This window comes from Triturus cristatus, chromosome 1_1, assembly GCF_964204655.1.
Source record: "Triturus cristatus chromosome 1_1, aTriCri1.1, whole genome shotgun sequence".
NCBI classification, from domain to species: Eukaryota; Metazoa; Chordata; class Amphibia; order Caudata; family Salamandridae; genus Triturus; species Triturus cristatus.
The window spans coordinates 1,073,751,388-1,073,773,711 of NC_140579.1; the positions used below are offsets into that span (position 1 = coordinate 1,073,751,388).

The 22,324-nt window shown below is 46.4% G+C and overlaps 1 protein-coding gene across 2 annotated transcripts in view; it reads right to left on the reverse strand.

Moving 5' to 3' along the window:
- LEMD2 (LEM domain nuclear envelope protein 2) overlaps positions 1-22,324 on the reverse strand; it is a 406,431-nt gene that overhangs the window by 86,992 nt on the left and 297,115 nt on the right. For both annotated transcript variants that reach the window (XM_085651168.1, XM_085651170.1), the window contains exon 8: positions 15,244-15,346. In XM_085651168.1, coding sequence (XP_085507294.1) covers positions 15,244-15,346 — 103 coding nt within the window. The remainder of the gene's footprint in view (positions 1-15,243; positions 15,347-22,324) is intronic.

The following is a 22,324-nucleotide window of genomic DNA, read 5'->3' on the forward strand; positions in this document are numbered from 1 at the left end:
ACTAAGATTGCGACACCTGCTGGCCCCTGTTTGAACTGCCTCACTGAGCATGTCAATAAACCTTTCTATTTTCATAAGGAGATTGCAAGGAAAATTAGCAAATTAGAGAAGGCCGGTGGCAAGGCTACTGCTACTGGGATTTAATTTGCCCTGCCCAGGGTCTATGTCCCCACCTCATTTTAGCATTTACCTTGCTGCCCCTGGTTATGTACCAGGGGCATGTGCTACTGTTAATAAATGGACCAGGCCGCCCCTCACAGCACTGTGACAAGGAAGCCATGAACAGCAGTGCTGCCCGAATGCATGAGGCAAGCAGGAGTGTGGGGGGTTGAGCTTCACCCACAGGAGGCCCGAGCTGAGGTAGCAAACTAGGACAACTACAGTGTCGAAAAGTAGCTTTTAAGGTCATCAATTTGAAGAGGGTGTCTATACTGCTGGTGGCTTCTTAAAGGAAATATTATGATAGAGGCCGAACATTTCTCAGATGTTATTTGTAGGAGTAGTTCAGCACCATGGCAAAGCCCTATTAAGCCGAGCATTGATATTTAACATCAATCAACCTGTGGCAACATTAAGAAAGCTTTCTGTCCAATGATAAATTGGTACCTCAGGGTCAGCTAATTGCACTATAAGTTTTTTCTGCTTTGTGCTAAACTGGCAAAGCGTGTGATCTGCGATACCTTTCAACTCTTTCGTAACGTAGGGGGATTGAAGCCAGGGTTTCTGAGAGTGCTGCCTAACAAATCAGTCTTCATTGTAGACAGAACAAGGATGCGGCTGCTAAGTGTCACATTAAGGAAAACAATCACCCTGGTGTACTGTGAGACTTGTGTCAAGCCCCCTGCAAAGCGGAGGTAGTCCCCCACACACAGCCCAGTGAGGGGCCAACTAAAGTGCTGTAACCTCAACAAACATTGTCAGGAGGCAGTGACTTACTGCTTGATTTAAGTAGCTTACCGGTCGGAAGTAAATCTGCCATCTCTTCATGGGAATCTTTTCCCCTACATAATTTGACCAATTGTTTAAAGAAAAATTGGCTTAAAATTGGATAGATCCCTTTATTTCTGAAATGTTGCTGTAACTATCACATAAAAGGCATCAATGTGATAGCTTGGGTGGTAGATGTTAGAATCTCTATTTCCGACAACAATGGTACACCCGTTGAAGCCTGCAGAGAACGGCTGCTTTGCAATGTTTGTTTGGTGATACCTGGAAATACTTGTGACTGTGGTGACTGAAGGTTACACACTTCGCGCATTTCTTTAATTATGTGCAGTTTGTTTGTGCTTGGAATCTGTATCAATCTTTGCATCAAGAATCACAAATTAGCTTTGATATATATCAGTACCTATAGTATATTACAAGCAGGTGATACAACTTAAATAGACGTATGTTGTAGATCAGACTTTGATTAGCTACTAAATGGTGATGTAATGATATACTATTTGGATAACAAAGGTTGCCCAGAGGTCAGACTGTTTCCCAGGCAATTTTACCAAACTGCTCAATTAAACAAGAGGGCGATGCAGAACTCTTCTCTCTCCGATCTGCCTATAAAACACGTTTTACGAGCAGACACTTCCAAAATAATAAACAATAATATATTAAGTAGTCTGTAAAACCTTTTTAAATACATAGATAAATCTCCCTTTCCCACCCCAACCTAAATGCGAGAAGATGTGGCGTAACGGCCAGAGCTGTCGACTCTGGAGCTGGGGACCCGGTTCGATTCTCAGCGTCGGCTCCACATTCTGTGATTCTGGGAGAATCACTTAATGTCCCCGTGCCTCCAAAAAAGTTAATGTGTCCTTGTGTAACATAACTGATGCTCATGTAAAGCCTCAAATACCTTTGTTAGCGCTAGACCAGAGGAGCGGCTATACCAAGAGAAGGAAGAAAATGGAGTCTGATCAGAGGGTTGAAGAGCACAGCTCTTCGTTGAAGTGGAGGTCTGTCCCTACAAACTTACTGAGCAGAGTGCAGCTGTAGGGCCGATGTGCAACCCCAAGCAGAGTGGGACAGATCATAAGTAAGCTGCGACACCCAGACGGGGAAGGGGCCTTCGCGCACTGTGAAGGAGCATTGCAGCCGACCAAAATAAACCATTAGTGAAATCGCCATAGGGTGGGAGCACACAAAGAAAGGAGGGACCAACACAGACAAACACCAATAACAGGCTAGTATTTCTGAATGCCACAGACGATAATCAATGGCAATTGGTGGGTGTGCCAAAAGCCCACAAAAGAGATTACAACAGGTCTTGCAGGGCTTGACCTAAAAAAAGACTCTGGCACACTGATATGTGTGACTGTATTTTCACCTGTATCAAACCAACTGAAGAACTGAATTCTGAAACATGGGAATGTCTTAAAAGTAGGTGGCCTTACACCTGAGAGACCTATTTTTGTCCTTGGCAAGAACAAGTGTACTAAGGACCATTTGTTGAGAGCATTCCTTTTGCATTCTAAGACCAATCTCATGCTCAATGACCTGTGGGGCCTACCGTTATTGTTGAGTCATTTTAAGCATGGCCATTGTAGTGTATGTGCCTTTAATATTGAATCTAAGTAATTCATTTACAAGAATAGGAAGATTACTCTTTAACAAGTCTCCAACTGTAATACTAGCAATGCGAGTTATGCCATCACTTGCACATAAGATTTAGTATTTATTGGGCAAACTACACAGAAAAGCGCATCAGGATATACCAAAGAGGGGCGGGAGAATTTCTTCCACTCTGAACAAAGAGTAACAGAAATGCATTCTTCGTACGGACAGTCTGCACACAGAACTGAACCAACTGGAAGACTGGACCTCCCTGTGATGCATACCCTCTGTGAATAGGCTCTCTCGAGTACAAGGAAATGGTTATAGTCTACCTACAGGATTGAACATGAAGGAAAAGCCTTCTTCCAAATAAGTCCAGAATCATCTCTACGACTTTTTTAGTTTTCTTAGTTATTGTGTATGTCACGTCTGACTGTATATAATTGGGATCTCATTCTGCCTCCTAAATGTCAAATATGAACATGCAGGTGGTAAAATGTGTATTTCTGAATGGTTTGGTCGAATTGACAGTTCGTTTTTATCCAGTTCTCCTCTTTTACCATTGGTTATTCTGGAAGTCTTTTTTATTTTCATATTAATGGGTTATCCCTTAATTATGTTTTTCATCTTCATTAGTTCTTTCATTATCGATTGTTTGGACCAATTTTCCAGAAGCGTTGTATTCGATGGCACCATCTGATTAATTTTATTGTTGATTTTCGCTTGAATCATACACTATTAAGATGTCTCCCATTATTGTCGGGCCACTGCACCCCGTTATTTTTGGTGTTTGAGTCCTTCCTTTGAGCCTACTTGAAAGGTTTTTTTTGCACCCAGCAGAAACAAAAGTCAGGTCAGGTGGCAGCATGGTTGTCAATTGTCCCTGCCATACACAATGAGGTGGGTTTAATTCCTAGATGGACTAAATGAGATTCAGTGGATGATATCTGTAGTTTCCTTTTTGCAATCATGTTCCTGGCCTCTTATGACCTCTCATTAACCCCTTCAGTGCATCAGACGGCCGGGAACCGTCCGACTCACCAGTGCGCATGAGCTTCGGATGGCTGCACCGTCTGCACACATGGCATTAGAAATCGCTTTGGTGCACGCACCAGAGGGATTTCTCTGAGCCCTGAACAGCCTCAGGAGCTGGGGAAGGGCTTCCCCAACTCCTGAGGCTGTTCTGCTAGTTCCAGGGTAATGACGTAATTTCTCTGAAACCAAAACTGAACAGGAGACAGGAGAGGTATCATTGAAAAGGGGGGGCAGACTAGGCACCAGAGATTTTTTTTATTTATTTTTTAATATGTAGGGGTGGAGGCTGCCCAAAAAGGAATTCCAATGCCCACCACCTCAAAAAAAATTGCCACAACCTTTCTGCCTCCCCTGGAAGACAGGTGGGGGCAACAGCTCCCAATCTACTCCTCCATGGGGGTAGAGGGGGGCCAGAAAACACACTAGGCACCAGGGATTTTGTTTTATGTATATAGGGGTGGGGGCTGCCCTAAATTGGCAACCGTCAGTTGCGCTGAGGAGTTGACGACGATTCAATCCTACTAAATTCCCTCATTGTACAGCACCGCCTATCCCGCAACCCGGTCCTGAAGATGATCCTGATTTAGTAGGATCGAAACGTCGACTCCTCAGCGCAACACCTTTCGTGGTTCAATTAAATTGCTGTCATTACCTGCTTAAACATTGTAAATTGTTGTCTTGAACCACCAAATTCACTGTACATATTTTACCATTTTTTCACCTCGCGTCTTTTCGCTGATTTCACACTGTCACTTGCATCGCCACTTCTGTGTGTCACGAGCACAATTGAGCACCAAGTCAAATTCGGGTTGCCTATGCATTCTATGCCTACAGTGCTGTTACAACTGTACCTTCTTAATCGTGACTTTAATTATATGATGCCAAGTGCACATTTCCAAAATCTATCCAGAGTCTCCCTTTTTAGGTCTCGCCTGGCGTAGGCTGCGAAGACATGTGCAGTCTCGCTGGCGAGATTTAATGATTTAGAGTAACTTCTATAAAGGGATTTAAGCCCCACCCCTCTTTTCCATTGGCTGGCGTTACCGTTTATGCTAAACGGTGGCCAGCCATTGGAAAAGAGCTTCCAGTGACGAACACTTTTCTCTTTTAGAGCCGTCGCAGTTGGACTGGCTCGCTTTCCTTACGTTTGTGGTAAAAGGTTTCTTATCTTTTATGGGGTCAAACACATGGCCCCATAAAGATAAGAAACTTTTAGCAGGTGAGGCCTGTTTTTTTTCGCCGCCGCGTGCACATCTTCTGTCCCTCCCCTTTTGTGTAATGTATCGAAACACATAAAAACAAAGCAAATGCGATTGTCTAGGTGCTGGCCATGGTGTTGTGGTGGTTCGTTGTTTTTCTCTCAATTCTGGCCAACTAGTTACAGTTGTTTTTGTAGACGTTCAGCTACTTTTTGTTGGGTGCCACCTATAAAACTGGAGGTGATTTGCTGCGGGGCTGGCACCTTTACTGGAAATGGTTCGCTGAGTTACATCGCCGGTTGTTGGGTGTGGGGCTGTTGCGATTACTCGACTCAGCCTGGACGCCGTACTGCTACTGCTCAGCGTTTCAGTCTCATCCTCAGCCTGATATAAAGTACCACGGTTATGCTGTGGTCTATGGGAGGGGCTGTTTGAGAAGATTCCTAGACTGCAGTACTGCATCCGCTGTCCTGTGCCCGAAGGTGCTAGGATCCGGGGAGTCGCGTTGTCAACTCCCCTCCCCCGCCAGAGAGCTCAGGTGTCCCGGAGGAGGCTGCTGGCTCTCCTGGTAACAGCCTCCGCCGGGCTGCATGACATGGTTTCGAGCTGAGGAACAGCTCTGCACCCTGACAAGCTCACTCCAGCCCCGGGTGCCCCTCTGACGGGCACTGCCCTCTCTCCTTGAGCCTGGCAGCCCTCACCATGAATGACCAGTACCACCGGGCGGCCCGGGACGGGTACCTGGACCTGCTCAAGGAGGCCACACGCAAGAACCTCAACTGCCCAGACGAGGACGGCATGACGCTCACCTACCACGGCAACCTCGAGGCACTACGGCTCATCGGAAGCCGAGGGTAAGTGAGGAAACTGGGTGAGCGTGGTAGTGCCGGGAGGGAGGGTGAGTGGGGACAGGGGTATGGGTCAGGAGGTCAGCTTGTGATGAAGGCGCGCGTGAGAGGTAGACACAGCGGGGTTGAGGGCTGTCACTGACTTGTTGATGGGCAGCATGGAGTGAGTGAAGAGGGCACCAGATGCCCCAGGCTTCCTTGAGGTCAGGACTGGAGAAGTCAAGACCAGCACAATGTCCTGGCTCCACTTATTACAGCTTTCACGATGGTGTGTAGAGTACAATGGGGCTGGGTTGGAGTCAGTAAGCTAGTTTGGGGGAAGAGACTGTGACATCAGAGGTGCTCTGAAGGCGATGGCGCTAGGGTGTATCAAGGGTGCTATCGGGCCACCGTAATGTACACAAGGAAAGTCCTCGGAGGACTCATAAAATAGCAATAATTGGGATTCGGTGGGCGCCTAACTCCCCTGGGCCCTGGCATTACTGCACCTGCTGCACTATTGATAAATGTATATGCCGCTGGGTGAACAGATATTGAAGAGAAAAGCAGGTGTTTCTGAAAGTCCTCTGAGGCATGCCGGGGCCCTGGAAGCTTGTGTGGCGTGTGCAAGATCGAATATGCTACTTACCAGTATGCATCTGTTCTTGGCATGTAGGGCTGCTGACATTCATATCTGTGCATAGATCGCCGCCTAGTGTTGGGTACGGATGATTGCACATTGTTGTCCTGGAAGAGTCTTCGAAGTATCACGAGATAGGTGGCTCCTCCCCTGGACTACAGTGCGCATGGGCATCCTCTCCATCCTCAGATTGTTTTTCGCCATTGTGGCAGTGATGGAGTAGATACAGTAAGTAATGACCATGCTATACAGTAATTCTGAGTGCTGCAGCCGCTACAGGCGCCGGGGAGGAGGGTGGGCGATATGAATGTCAGCAGCCCTACATGCCAAGAAAAGATGCAAACTGGTAAGTAGCATATTCGGTTCGAGGCATGTGGGCTGCTGAATTCATATCTGTGCATAGATTATATAGCAGTCCCTCCATTAGCGGCGGCTGCCCGTGCCAGCTGCAGCAGTCTGAAAAAGGGGTTTGAGAACAGCCTGTCCTACAGCTGCCTGCTGTTTTGAATGCACATCTACACAGTAGTGTTTAGTAAATGTATGTATAGTGGACCATGTGGCTGCTCTACATATTTCCTCTAAAGGAATGTTCCCCAGGAAAGCCATGGACGCCCCTAACTTTCGTGTTGAGTGGGCTCTGGGAGGAATCGTTAATGTGCGTTTAGCTTTTTCATAGCAAATTTGAATACATTTAACGATCCATCGGGCTATCCCTGCTTTGGAAATGGCGCTGCCCTTGTGTTGTGGAGAAAAGGCAACTAACAGTTGTTTTGTTTTCCTAAAATCCTTCGTCCTGTCTATATAGTACATGAGGGCCCTCTTTACATCTAGTGTATGGAGCATTCTCTCTGCGACATTTTCTGGATTTGGAAAGAAAACAGGCAGTTCAATAGTCTGATTCATGTGGAACTGCGATATCACTTTAGGCATGAATGTGGGGTTGGTACGCAGTACAACCCTGTTCGCGTGAACCTGTATGAATGGCTCTTGAATTGTTAGTGCCTGGAGTTCACTAACTCTTCTCAACGAAGTGATTGCCACTAAGAAAGCTACTTTCCAGGTGAGGAATTGAATCTCACATGAATGTAGAGGTTCAAAAGGTGGACCCATCAGTCTGGTGAGGACCACATTCAGGTTCCACACAGGTGCCGGTGGGTGTGTTGGAGGAATCACTCTTTTGAGTCCCTCTAAGAAGGCTTTGATGGCAGGCACTCTGAATAAAGAGAGGTGCTGCCTGTTCTGAAGATAGGCTGCTATTGCGGTTAGGTGTATACGGATGGAGCTGTATGCCAGATTGCATCGGTATAAGTGTAACAGGTAACAGATGATGTTCTGAATGGATGCATCCAGCGGATTAATGTCATTGTTTTTACAGTAAATGACAAACCTTTTCCATTTAGCCGCATAGCAAGCTCTGGTCGTGGGTCTCCTGGCCTCCTTGATGATATTCATACATTCTGGAGGCAGGTTCAGGTAGCCAAACTCTAAGACTTCAGGAGCCAGATCGCCAGGTTCAGCTGTTGCGGATCTGGGTGCTGAATTTCGCCATGGTTCTGTGTTAAAAGAGTGGGTGTGAGCCGCAGCCTTTGATGCGGCACCACGGAAAGTTCTAGCAACGTGGTGTACCATGGCTGGCGTGCCCACATTGGAGCAACTAGGATGAGTGTCATTGAGTGTTGCCTTAGTTTGCGTGCCACTAGCGGTATTAATGGCGCTGGGGGAAAAGCGTACGCAAATCTGCCTGACCAGTTCATCCATATCGCATTGCCCTGCGACTGTGGATGCGGGAACCTGGCGGCAAAGCTTTGGCATTTTGCGTTTTCCCTTGTGGCGAATAGGTCTATCTGTGGATGACCCCACTGCTGGAAGTACGGTTGGAGTACTGATGGATGTAGCTCCCACTCGTGCATTTGGTGGCTGTGTCTGCTGAGCAGATCCGCCATCTGGTTGTCCTTGCCCGGGAGGTGTTCCGCCATGAGGAATATGTTCCTCTGAATGGCCCACTTCCACATGCTCTGAGCCAGATGAGACAACTGTAGAGAGTGTGTACCTCCCTGCTTCTGTATGTAGTACATGGCAGTCATGTTGTCCGTCCGGATCAACACGACTTTGTTGCACAAGTGTACTTTGAATGCCTTCATTGCCAGGAAGATTGCCATCAGGTCCAGAAGGTTGATGTGCATCTTCTGTTGGTGTGTTGTCCATAGTCCCTGCACTGTGTAATTGAGTACATAAGCTCCCCATCCCTGGAGAGACGCGTCCGCTGTCAGTATTATTTGTGGAACAGGCTCTTGGAACGGTCGGCCCTTGCAAAGGTTTTGTGGATTCCGCCAATGCAGAGAGTTGTATGCCCGACCGCTCACCAACACTAGGTCTTTTAACTGTCCTTGAGTCTGATTCCATTGACGTGCCAAGCACTCCTGAAGCGGGCGCATATGTAGTCTCGCGTGCGGGACTATGAAGATGCTGGAGGCCATCATGCCTATCAACAGCATGAACACTCGCGCTGGAAGGGAGTGTTGAGGTTTGAACTTTTTTATCAGCAGTTGCATGCTGTTGATCCTCATCAAGTTTGGCTGAGCTTTGGCTGCCAGAGTGTCTATGGTCGCGCCCAGGTACTGCCGTACGTGGGCGGGTTGAAGATGTGACTTTGGATAATTTAGTGAGAATCCCAGACTGTGAAGAAGGTGAATGGTGTGGGATACGTGGCTGGCACACTGCTGGGCTGACTTTGCCTGAACAAGCCAGTCGTCCAGGTAAGGGAAGACGTGAATGTGCTGTCTTCTTAAGTGTGCAGCCACTGTCGCTAGGCATTTGGTAAAGACCCTGGGCGCCGTCGTTACCCCGAAAGGGAGTACTTTGAACTGATAATGCTGATCCTGAAGAGTGAACCTGAGATATTTCTTGTGTTGGGTGTATGGGTATGTGGAAATACGCATCCTTTAAATCCAGTGTGGCTAGGAAGTCTCCCTGACGGAGTAACGGTAGAACCTGCTGGAGGGTGAGCATATGAAAATGCTCTGACAGAATGTATAGGTTGAGACGTCTCAGGTCCAGTATAGGCCGGAGAGACCCGTCCTTTTTTGGGATCAAGAAGTACAGAGAGTACACTCCTGACCCTTGTTGGTCTACGGGCACGATTTCTATGGCTCCTTTCTGCAGCATACTTAGTACTTCCTGCTGCAATAATGCCAAGTGCTCTGCGGACATAGGACGGTGTCTTGGCGGTATGTTGGGTGGATTGGATGTTAATTCCAGACAATAACCGGAGTGGACAATGTCTCTGACCCACCTGTCTGAGGTGATGGATCTCCAGACTGGCAGGAACTGTTGGAGTCTGCCCCCGACCGGTGTTATGTGGTCGGGGGGCAGTGACAAGACATCACTGTTTGTTAGTGGCGGAGGACCTGGTGTTGTTGTGTCCTCGTCCTGTGCCTTTTGTGCTGGATCCACGATATCCACCCCTATTGTTTTTATTATAGGTACTCTGGGTACCTCCTTTATTGTACTGCTGCTGGGACCCCTGACCTCTAGCTGCTCCTTTATTCCCGGGGCGACGAAAGGAGCCACTCCGAAACTGCTGCGACTGTAGAGCCCCCATAGATTTCGCAGCTTCAGTGTCCTTTTTAATCTTTTCTAGGGTAGTGTCAACCTCGGGGCCAAATAAAAAGTCTGGGTTGACTGGTTGATTTAAGATGTTTTGAATTTCAGGTTTGAACCCGGATATTCTCAACCATGCGTGCCTCCGCAACATCACACTAGTGTTGATTGCCCTCGCTGCAGTGTCAGCTGCATCCAGTGCGCATTTGATGGATGCGTTTGTAATGAGTTGTCCCTCTCTGATGAGGAGCTCCGCTCCATCCTTGTATTCATCTGGTAGGTGTTCTAGCAGTGTTTCTAGGGTATCGTAGTGTGACCTGTCGTATCTGGCCAGGAGTGCCTGAGTGTTGGCAATGCGCCAGATGTTTGCTGCTTGTGCTGCTATTCTTTTCCCTGATGTTTCTAACACTTTGGACTCCTTGTCCGGAGGCGGAGCATCCCCGGTAGTTTGTGAGTTAGCTCTCTTGCGAGCATTTGAAACTACCATGGAGTCCAACGGCAATTGACCCTTAATGTACATGGGGTCTCCTGGGGCAGGTTTGTATTTTTTCTCTATTCTCGGGTTCAATACCCGTGCTCTGGTTGTCTCCTTAAAGATGTCCTTAGCATGTTTAACAACCCCCTTTAACATTGGTAGAGTCTTGACCGTTCTTTCTGATGTGGAGAACGTGTCCACCAAGAAATCCTCCTCTACAGAGTCAGAATGAAGTTCCACTCAGTGATTGGCCGCCGCTCTTTCAATGAGTGCGTTAAAAGCAGCAGTATCTTCAGTGGGAGATGGTTTTATATTATAAAGCCGAGTGTCAGGAGCATCTTGCGAGTCTCCTGGGTCATTAGGGTCACCCCACGCCTGATCCTGGTCTTGCCGTTGGTCATCAGGGTCAGTATCCACAGGATAAGTTGTATCCTCAGTATAGCCCTCTCCTGCATCCGTCTCAGAGTGTGTGGGAGAAAAGGATGGTGGGTCCTGATCATATGTGTGGTAATGCTCTACCAGCACTGGTGTTGAACCGGAAGCCAGTTTCCTTTTGAGTGGAATTTTGTATGAGTCCAAAGGCTTCTCCGTTATAATTCTCCGCTTGCGGAACAACAGTCTACCAGTGTCGACGTCGATAAACTGTTCCCGTGAGTCTTCGACAACAGTTCTTTCTGTGGACACTGTTCTTGGTTGTTCGATAGTTTTTCGAAGTTCGAACATCTTAGGTGCCCCCGGTGGTGGCAATCCAAACTTGATCGGTGCCGGCGCCGAGTGGGGCTTGGCGGCCTTGTTCGGTTCGGGACCCGTTCTCGGTTCGAGAGTGACCCGGTCCCTGATGTGCTTTAGGGACTCCGACACCTGTTGTAACGTGAATGCCGACGGTGCTTTGATCCGGCAGGCTCTTTGGAAGCAGGCCTCGACGCGGTCTCTGGTGTCTTGCCACTCTTCGGTCCGAAGTTTGGGATCGACGCCCTGCCTATCCGGAATTCTGGCAGTCTCAGCACTCCTCGGTGTTGATGTATTCGGATCGACCGCCTTGCCCTTGGTCGATGGTGCTCCGACCTTCGGTGCCATAGGCCTCTGCGTCTTCTCGGGACCGAGGGCCTTCTTTTGTGTCTCGGTGCAGAGGCCCTTTTTTGGTTTCTCGGTACCGAAGTCCTTCTTCGTTTGTTCGGCTCCGAGGTCTTTCTTTTGTGTCGACGGATTGGAAGGTGTCGATGCCTTCGATCCGACCTGAACCAGTTGCACTTTCGGTTTCGATTTGACCGGTGCAGGTTTTGGTTTCGATTTCACGGAATCGACTCCAGTCTTTTTTGATAATTCTGGCTCCTTTGAAATGTTCGAAACCGGGCCTTTAGGCGGGGCTGTAGATGGATCCGACCGATCTTGGGTAAGGCCCGCAGGCGATCCCTCGACCTGAGCCTTATCAAGACTATCTGTCACGGCCTCCGCATCGACGGGTTGGCCTAGCTCATCTCCTTGAGCTATCTTCCTCGGCCCCAAGGGCCTCATCGTCGTCTCCTACCTCGTCGACGACGTCTTCGTACTCGAGAATCTCCTCATCATCGTCGTCGTATTGGGATTCCTGCTCCGAAGCAGGGCTCGAGTCTACCTCTTCGACGCTCTCGACGTCTTCATCCTCGGTGCCGAATATGTTAACCGGGGTAGGCGCCGATTGTTTGGCCTCCAATCTAGCCGCTCGTCTATTCCAAAGGGTCTTCTTTGACCAGAACCGGACGCAGGCCATACACCGGGACTCATCATGATCCGGTGATAAACATTTGTTGCACACCGGATGGACATCGATGTGTGGGTATTTAGCGTGACAGAGGACATCTCTTGAAGGGAGTCCTCGATTCCATCTTCGAACGTCGATCGCTAGTCGGACCGAAACTCGGTCCGAGAAGGTGAATAAGCTTGAGTAACAAGTCTAAGAAAGTATCGATACCGAACGCAAACAATACCGTCGATACCTAAAGGCTGTCGGCCTTAAATAAAGTTTTCCTAACTTGAGCTAAGATAAGCACATCCGAACCCAATGGCGGAAAAAAACAATCTGAGGATGGAGAGGATGCCCATGCGCACTGTAGTCCAGGGGAGGAGCCACCTATCTCGTGATACTTCGAAGACTCTTCCAGGACAACAATGTGCAATCATCCGGACCCAACACTAGGCGGCGATCTATGCACAGATATGAATTCAGCAGCCCACATGCCTCGAACACATTGACAGGTCGGAATCTCTGAAGGAATGCAGGGCTGGGGCATAGTCATTGACACGTTAGGAGCGTGGAAAACTGATGGGCCTGTGGTGGAGTGAATCATATGATAGGCCGAGAGGATGGTAGGGCTGACGGCGGATCACCCCCGTGCCCCACTGTTACTCGACAAAGGCTCGGAAACTACATAAATCTTAGTATTTACTGCCTACATAAGAAGTTGTGCCTACTGTATGAATAGACACTTGGAGGTTGGGGAGAGGATGTGGGTAATGGCCAGAGCTACTGACCTTGGAGCTGGGGAACCACGTTCGAGTCTTGGCGTTGGCTCAACATCCTGTGATTCTGGGAAAATCACTTAATCTCATCCTGCCTACCAAAAATGAATGTGTTCTTGTATAAGTAACTGGTGTCCATCTCAAGTGCCCCAATGCTTTCGGGGCGAGTTCGCGCTATATAAAACTGCAAAAAAATATAAATATATAATAAAAATAGAAAATAAAAATTTATAAAGATGTCGGTCTGCACTCGGGTCCACTTAGATTTGACGTTTCTATTCGAAAACAGTACCGTTGTTGTTTCCTAAATACTAAATTATCCCATGCAGACTCGCACACATGGGCCTCAATAGTTGAACGTTTATGTTAGAGCCAGGTTAGTACAACAAATTTTAAAATTTTACTTTTAGTTATAAAATTAGCACGTGTCACACCCATAATTCAATTACCAGCCTACGAAAGTGAAAGCTGCAAGTTCAAAATAGGATCTATCAATGTCGGCAGTCCATACGCCTCAGGGCGCAGGGGTGAGGTCCCTGTTCCGTTCTGGGAGGTTGATGTGTTGGTGGGGAGTGAATGTGACGGGGCCATGGGCAGACGCCCTCTGTGATGGTGGGGACCACCCGTCCATCGCTTTTTTCATGGTTGATACTTTAGTTTAGCACTACACGTAGACACAATGGATTTGTTTTCTAAATTCTTCTATAATACTTTTGGGGGTTTCAGTGTCTGTAGGATATACACTTGGTTAACTGAATCGCGCGAGTTGATTGCTAGATATTTTTAGACTGAACATGTTCGTGCTTCTGTAGTGTACCTTGAAGTTCGCATTCTGGCGTTCTTTAACTCACCCCTGTCTCAGCGCCTTATGCTGAGGAAGGTAAGAATGGAGTCCATACCACGTGCTCACTCAGTCGTTGGCCTCTCTGTTCACTAACAGCACAGGTGCCAGAGTGGGTTTAACAGACACCCCTACTACTCAAGAGAACTGCGCCGGACCAACTCCATCCTCTCCGCTTCACACTCTGAGGATATGTACCGCACCGACCCGACCGACAAATGGCAGTCGTACACATGTTTTATTTCAAGCGGCACACGTCGCCACCCTTCCCTGCAATAGAAAACAAGCATTGAAAATGCAATAGGTCTCGCCTTTGATTAAGTTAAAGCCATTTGCTTTGCTAATGGTATTGTATAGTAAAGCAAATGGCTTTAACTTAATAAAAGGCGAGACCTATTGCATTTATAATGCTTGTTCTTTCCATGTAATGTATTGTACATACGTGTTTAACTGACTCCCTTAATGATACCAGTTGAGATATTGTTGCTTCTTCTTATGTAGTCAGTCAATCACTACAAGTTCACAACAAACTTTAAAAAAAAATTTTTTTATGGATTGCATTCTTACTGCCCGTTATAGTGGCCTAGTGATAAAGGGACTATGTTTCAACAACTCTTTCCCTGCATTATATAGTAATAAATTTTGTTTCTTAAACTGATGAAAAATATGCTTTTTTTTTCAATTATGGACCTACCCGTTTAAGTGTTACAAACCTCTAAACAATCCATTTCCATTTTGTTAAATATACTTTATTTCTAGTAGAAGATAAACAAGCCTCTACCAGGAAGGCCTAAATGCAATTCCACAAGAGTAAAGGCAGCCACTACTGTGCCCCAGGATGAACACCCTTATAAGGGACATTTTTTGGATCACCAACCTCGAGTTCAGTTTGTGCTTTTGCCAGGCACAACTGTTTGGATTCTGACAACATAGATGACACTCAAGCCTCTCTACAAAACATGTATGCTAGTTAATTATTTTACCAGTTCCGTGTAATATATGAACTATTAGATTCTACTCGGTCTTTCTGAATAGCACAGCAAACTATCATGAGGTTGTAAGTAACCCAACCTGTCCTCGAAATTCGAGAAGAAAATATGTGAGGTTAGCAATTAAGATTCTCTCTTAGGCTACTGAGTGAAAATTATCTGCTTCCACATCAAACTGCACTCATGAACGATGGAGAAGCTGGGCTGCTTTACAGCTATTGTGAGAAATTGCACTAAAGATGATGCTTCCCTGCTATATTTCATTCTCTTCAACAGATCAACCAATTAGATTTAAGAGTAGAAAATAACTGTAAGCAGAAAAGACCATAGATAGGCAATTTCCTTAAAAGAGTTTAAGAAAGATAAAATATAAAACAATGCATAGATCTTTTCTACACTGGTACACTCGACTAATTTCACAACATAATATTAATGCAGTTTCGAGATTACTTGCCACATTGAGCCATTAGTGCCACTCACACAATTCCCAACAACTGTCAGTTGGCGATTAGACCATGGACTTTTCATCACTGACTGACAAGGAAAAATACAAATAATCCTTTGTCTCCTAATTCTACTGGCTAGTCTTACCTGCTGCGATGTGGAATGAGGGTGTCCCGTACATGGTAAACACCAACATAAGGAAATGTCTCCATACCACTCTCCCAGTCCTTATAATGATCCCGTACAACGTCTAGAAAGAATAAATGGAAGAAAACAAATTATTTGTTAGTTGTAAAAAGGCCAGGTCAACTTTAGAAAACAAAATGTCTTACTAAATAATTAAATACAAAATAATGGATCATACATTAGATAAAAGTAATCATACCCTCAAGAAAGATAGGTATCCAGGGTATAGCATTGTGATGGACACCATCTGTTCAATGTATGTAGCTTTCTGACAATATTTCACTTGTGGAAGTACACAAAAGGAATACTAGAAGTTTTCCTTTTCCATTGAAAGTGAGAGTTGCCCCCCTTAAATTTGTGTTTTTCAAGAGCATGCTAACCTCAGTGTGACCCTGAACACAAATATGCCAAATGATCACACATGGAGTGTCTGTGGCCAAAGCAACTAGGTCTTCAACTGTGTGAAATTACAGCTAGTCATGAACATGTCTTTGTTCATTGGGCTCATTCCATACTGATCTAATAAGAAACTACATGTATATTCCTTCGACAATATCATCGTAAAAAGTAATGCAAACAGCTTCTGGTAAAACTGCATTTCAACTAGATAACGCAGTTTACTCAGTTTGTACACTCGAGGATAACTGTGAGTTTAGTAATTAAGGTTATTTTTGGGACTATGAAAAGGTAAATGCCATTCATTCTGAACATTTCCATTAAACAGTTTAGATGAAATGGTTTCCCAGTAATGGTATTCCAATAAATTGTTTTTTTATGAAATCACATGCAACCATGAGAGCCATAAAGAAAAGCGGCAGGAGAAAAACAAGCATTGGCATAGCCAATAGGTCTCACTTTGGGGCCTTATAAGTGTTTAGCCAGAGCTATTGACTTTGCCAATGTCTTTAAGATATGCTATAGAGAAGTGTGGCTGCTGTGCAGCATGCTGAAAAGTTTTTATAAAAAAGTGTCAGAAGCATTTTTGTTACCATATATATGACCAAGAAGGCATTATGTACAACTGAACGACCATATTAAAAAAATGATCTACAATAAAAAAATTCTCAGTTTTCTTTTGTTCTTGCAATGCTGGCAACTTGTTTCTGCCTATTCCAATCGTTGTTTGTTAAAACTTTTTTTTGAGGGGGCATAAACAATCGGAGGGTGAAGGTTGGGAACTAGTACCTGTATTATAACACTAGCAGCGGGCAGACGCTAGGGGAGAATCAACAGATGCCAGATTCTGAGAGCAGGCGGAGGTGGTGCTGAGTGATGCTGAGGTGGTAGTGGTGACTGGTGTGGAAACGATGCTGAGGTGATGCTGAATGATACTAAGCTCTTGCTGAGTGATGATGATGTGGTGGTGTACTAGTGCAAAGGAGATGCTGAGTGAGGCTGCGGTGGCGCCGAGTGAGGCTGCGGTGGCGCCGAGTGAGGCTGCGGTGGCGCCGAGTGAGGCTGCGGTGGCGCCGAGTGAGGCTGCGGTGGCGCCGAGTGAGGCTGCGGTGACGCCGAGTGAGGCTGCGGTGACGCCGGGTGAGGCTGCGGTGACGCCGGGTGAGGCTGCGGTGACGCCGGGTGAGGCTGCGGTGACGCCGGGTGAGGCTGCGGTGACGCCGGGTGAGGCTGCGGTGACGCCGAGTGATGCTGCGGTGACGCCGAGTGATGCTGCGGTGACGCCGAGTGATGCTGCGGTGACGCCGAGTGATGCTGCGGTGACGCCGAGTGATGCTGCGGTGACGCCGAGTGATGCTGCGGTGACGCCGAGTGATGCTGCGGTGATGCCGAGTGATGCTGCGGTGACGCCGAGTGATGCTGTGGTGACGCTGAGTGATGCTGTGGTGGTGCTGAGTCATGCTGCCGTGACACAGTGTAATCCACACACATTGGCATAAAACGTACCTAGTTAAGTATGGAATTTTAGGCGCTCGATGTATGCGTAGGGCAACAGGTGGGCTTTTAAAAAAAAGACAATAGCTAAATAATTTTTTACGAGGGAAACTGAAATAAAAGGCGGTTAGACACAGAACATGCCATTTAAGCTCATGCTACACACGTACTTCTGATATGTGGTAAAAGAAACAGCAGGGAAAAAGCAGTGTTGTGGAAAGACTGCACCACACACACAGCAAAGAAAAGAACACACAGCCATCATCTGGAAAAACCATACAGCCAAGTGGAGAAAGAGAACCAACCAGTGACACAATGACAAACTGTAGTACTCTTCCTCTTCTAAGTGACTATGAAATATTGCCCAATGGAAAGACGACAAAAATAGAGATTGTAGTGAAAGAAACTACCCCGAGAAAGCCATTAACCAGCGTTGGCCGCGCGGCCGTGAAAGTGATCGCGATCTGTAAGGGTGCCCACGAGCGATGCACTTAATGAGCCATAACGAGACAGGAAAGCCAGATGGCGCCTGTGCTCATAACTGTGCGCATAACCGCACGCTCTAGGCCACACAAAAAGCTATGGTCAGCTTTTTGAAGCCCACTTACTAAAAGTCTCGAAAGAGCTACGCATGCGCTGGCTCAGGCGAGACCAAAAGATAAAGATGGCACATATACCTGAAAATACACAGTTGCAAAGAATGCAGTACAAGGAGTTTGCCAGAATTTTACTCAGGATTGCAAAGGTTACTTTTTGGACTCAACACATCCTACCTAAACACATCCTAGTGCCACGATGCATTGATGAATGAGGGGTCGATAAATAAAATATTTTACATATTATTTCAGAGCATAGCAGGGAGGTGTTTATGCCTTGCACCATCTCACCTTATCATGCCCCACCAAGGAATCCTTGACTGTTTAGTGACATATGCGAACAATTAGAGGGAGCCCAAAAAGCAACTGATATGTTGGCTACCATACCATTATAGATAGTCTCTAATTAATCCTTTCTTGGACTAATTCGTCCCTTTGCTGCTTAGCTAATAAGAACATAAGTTACTTGTAAACTGTGGTTCTCCAGTATTGGTGTCTTTCATAGATTCACATGCTTGAATCATTCCCCGTCTTCGAAGTGGGAGTCCCACGGTACATAAGGTAAATGCTACTTACCAGTATGCATCTGTTCTTGGCATGTAGAGCTGCTGCAGTCACATTATTGCATTAGATCGCCGCCTAGTGTTGGGTCCGGATGTTGCACGTTGTTGTCTTGGAAGAGTCTTCGAGATCTCACGAGATAGGTGACTCCTCCCCTGGACTACAGTGCGCATGGACAGCTCCTCCATCGTCAGATTGTTTTTTCGCCATTGTGGCAAAGATGGAGGATAGTAATAGAAAGAAAAGGTGTCCATGTAAATGTATCTAAATAAGATAGTACTGCAACTGTGCCCGGCACCAGGGAGGAGGGTGGGCATGTGACCGCAGCAGCTCTACATACCAAGAACAGATGCATACTGGTAAGTAGCATTTACCGTTCGAGGCATATGAGCTGCTGCAGTCACATTATTGCATAGACTGTATAGCAGTTCCTCCTCTAGTGGTGGTTACCGGTGGCAGTTAAATAGTTTGGAAAAGTGTTTTAAGGACAGCCTGACCTACAGAAGCTTTTTGTTTGGCTTGCACATCAACACAATAGTGTTTAGTGAAGGTATGTATGGTAGACCATGTAGCTGCCTTACAAATGTGTTCTAAGGGGATATTCCCTAGAAAAGCCATGGATGCCCCCATTTTGCGCGTGGAATGTGCTCTTGGGGGAATAGTTAATGTGCGTTTAGCTTTTTGATAACATATTTGTATGCACTTAACTATCCATCTGGCTATTCCTGCCTTTGAGATAGGGTTACCCTTGTGAGGCTGACAGAAAGACACAAACAACTGTTTTGTCTTGCGAAATGGTTTAGTTCTGTCTATGTAGTAGAGTAGGGCCCTTCTGACATCCAGTGTGTGGAGTGCCCTTTCCGCTACTGACTGTGGTTTTTGATAAAAGACAGGTAACTCAATTGATTGGTTAATGTGAAAACTAGTTATGACCTTTGGTAGGAATTTAGGGTTTGTCCTGAGAACTACCTTATTTTGGTGTATTTGCATGAAAGGTTCTTGAATTGTCAGTGCCTGCAATTCACTCACTCTTCTGAGTGAAGTAATTGCTATTAGGAAGGCCACCTTCCATGTTAGGAACTGTAATTCGCAAGAATGTAGAGGCTCAAAGGGTGGGCCCATAAGTCTAGTAAGTACAATGTTAAGATTCCAGACTGGGGAAGGTGGAGCTCTTGGAGGGATTACTCTTTTGAGCCCTTCCATAAATGCCTTAATAGGTGGTATGCGGAAGAGAGACACGTGTTGTCTGTTTTGAAGGTATGCTGCAATAGCAGCTAGGTGTAATCTTATAGATGAATATGCTAGATTACATCTTTGTAAGTGTAGCAGATAACAAATTATGTTTTGGACAGAAGCGTCCAGAGGATTGATTTGATTATTTTGGCAGTAAATAATAAATCTTTTCCATTTGTTTGCATAACAGGCTCTGGTAGTGGGACGTCTTGCCTCTTTGATGATATTCATACAATCAAGAGGCAGGTTAACCCCTTCTGTGCCCATGACGAGATGGTCTCGTCATGGAGCACAGTCGCGCTGTGCCCATGACGAGACCATCTCGTCATGGGACCCACCCTTGGGGAAAGCGCTGGCGCTCCCCCCGTGATTCCTCGATCTTTTTTTTTTTTTTGCTGGGGAGGCAGGGGAAGACCTTCCCCTGCCTCCCCCCGCCCCCCCCTGCCCGCATCATCAATGACGTCAGCGCGCGAGGCGCGCTGACGTCATCGGAGGCTTCCCCTTTGCTCTCCGAGGCGCAGGAAGCCATTTGCTTCCTGCGCGTCGGAGAGTAAAGGTCAGTTTCGGGGCTGGGGAGTGGGGCTATTTTGTGATCGGTGGGTGCTGGTCACGTAGGGGGGTGGGGGGAATCTAAATAAGTGCGAGGGGTTGCAAAGTGCCCTGATTTCTTTTGTTTTACTATAAAAATACACAGAGTTTGCCAGTGAAATTTACTCGTGTAACGTTGAAGAGCATTGTTGTTCCCAGGGGGGGGCGAAATAAAGTAAGACAGAGGGGTTGCAAAGTGGCCAGATTGATTTTATTTGCATCCAAGTACACCAGCATCAGAGTTTGCCAGTGCAGTGCGACTTTCGTTTTCTCGTCTAACTTAGAACAGCATTGTTGTACCAAGGGGGGGGGGGGGGCGAAAGAAAGTAAGACAGAGGGGTTGCAAAGTGGCCAGATTGATTTTATTTGCTTCCAAGTACACCAGCATCAGAGTTTGCCAGTGATGTGCTTCTTTCGTTTTTTTGTCTTCCTTTGAACAGTATTGTTGTTCCCAGGGGGGGGGCGAAATAAAGTAAGACAGAGGGGTTGCAAAGTGGCCAGATTGATTTTATTTGCATCCAAGTACACCAGCATCAGAGTTTGCCAGTGCAGTGCGACTTTCGTTTTCTCGTCTAACTTAGAGCAGCATTGTTGTTCCCGGGGGGGGGGGGGGGGCGAAATAAAGTAAGACAGAGGGGTTGCAAAGTGGCCAGATTGATTTTATTAGCATCCAAGTACACCAGCATCAGAGTTTGCCAGTGAAGTGGTACTTTCGTTTTCTCGTCTAACTTTGCCCAGCATTGTTGTTCCCAGGTGGGGGGGCGAAATAAAGTAAGACAGAGGGGTTGCAAAGTGGCCAGATTGATTTTATTTGCATCCAAGTACACCAGCATCAGAGTTTGCCAGTGAAGTGCTACTTTTGTTTTCTCGTCTTCCTTTGAACAGTATTGTTGTTCCCAGGGGGGGCGAAATAAAGTAAGACAGAGGGGTTGCAAAGTGGCCTGATTGATTTTATTTGCATCCAAGTACACCAGCATCAGAGTTTGCCAGTGCAGTGCGACTTTCGTTTTCTCGTCTAACTTTGAACAGCATTGTTGTACCAAGAGGGGGCTAAATAAAGTAAGACAGAGGGGTTGCAAAGTGGCCAGATTGATTTTATTTGCATCCAAGTACACCAGCATCAGAGTTTGCCAGTGTAGTGCTACTTTAGTTTTCTCGTCTTCCTTTGAACAGCATTGTTGTTTCCAGGGTGGGAGAGTGTACCATTTCTGGAGGTACTGCAATACCTGGTTGATGGGTGAATTGGAAAACACAATGTGCACCATGGTTCTGTGTTTATGGATGTGGTCTACCATACTGCTTATGTTTTGTAAGGATGTAAGCAATGGACAGTGAAACGGTTCCCTTCAGGGCCCTCTAGTCATGTCCATAACTTTTCAGGTGAAACCACTCGCTGATTTCTGAATAGTTAGTGAGAGATCGTTTAGGTAACCATGTTGTTTCTGCTTACATTTCACATGCTTTGCATTCCCTAGGAGTGTTTTTTTTTTTTTTTTAGGCAGCGTATTACTCTTATCAAGTGCATAATTTGAATTGAGCCACATCCAAGTGTTTATAGCGGGCACAATTAGGTTATAGCTGAAGGCAGTGCGAGTTTCTCTCAGTGGGCAAGTATGGCGTTCAGTGGGGATGTGGCACTATGGCCGGAGCTGTTGAATTTGGAAATGGGGAACCGGGTTCAGCATTCATGACCAGTCCACCACACCACTGTACTTTCCCATGCTAGACCGTAGAAGGCCCCACTAGACCTTAGAAGGCTTGATGTCTTAGCACAAGCAGGTGTACTGTAGTGGTGTCAACTTACAAAAGAGTACAAAGTACAAGTAGAGGTATAAAAGTGCAATAAATGGCAGACACGCAAAACACAGGAACACACTGGGTAGGCACTTCTACGGGCATGGAGAACAGAATTTCCTATAATGTAAAGACTTCCTTCACACAATAGAGGGTGTGAATTAAGTTTGGAAGTGTCTTTGCAGGAGGAGAACTTTGAGGTTAGTTTTGAAGGACTAGGAAGAGGGAGGGGGCGGTCCGGAGCTGAGGCTCAGTTCCAGATTCTCGCCGCTTTGCTTGTAAAGGATTGGGCCATCGATCTTTTCTTTTTGAAAGTGGGAGGTTCAAGCAATATATTTTGCGCAGTACGTGATGGTATAGAGCATTATATGCATATGTTA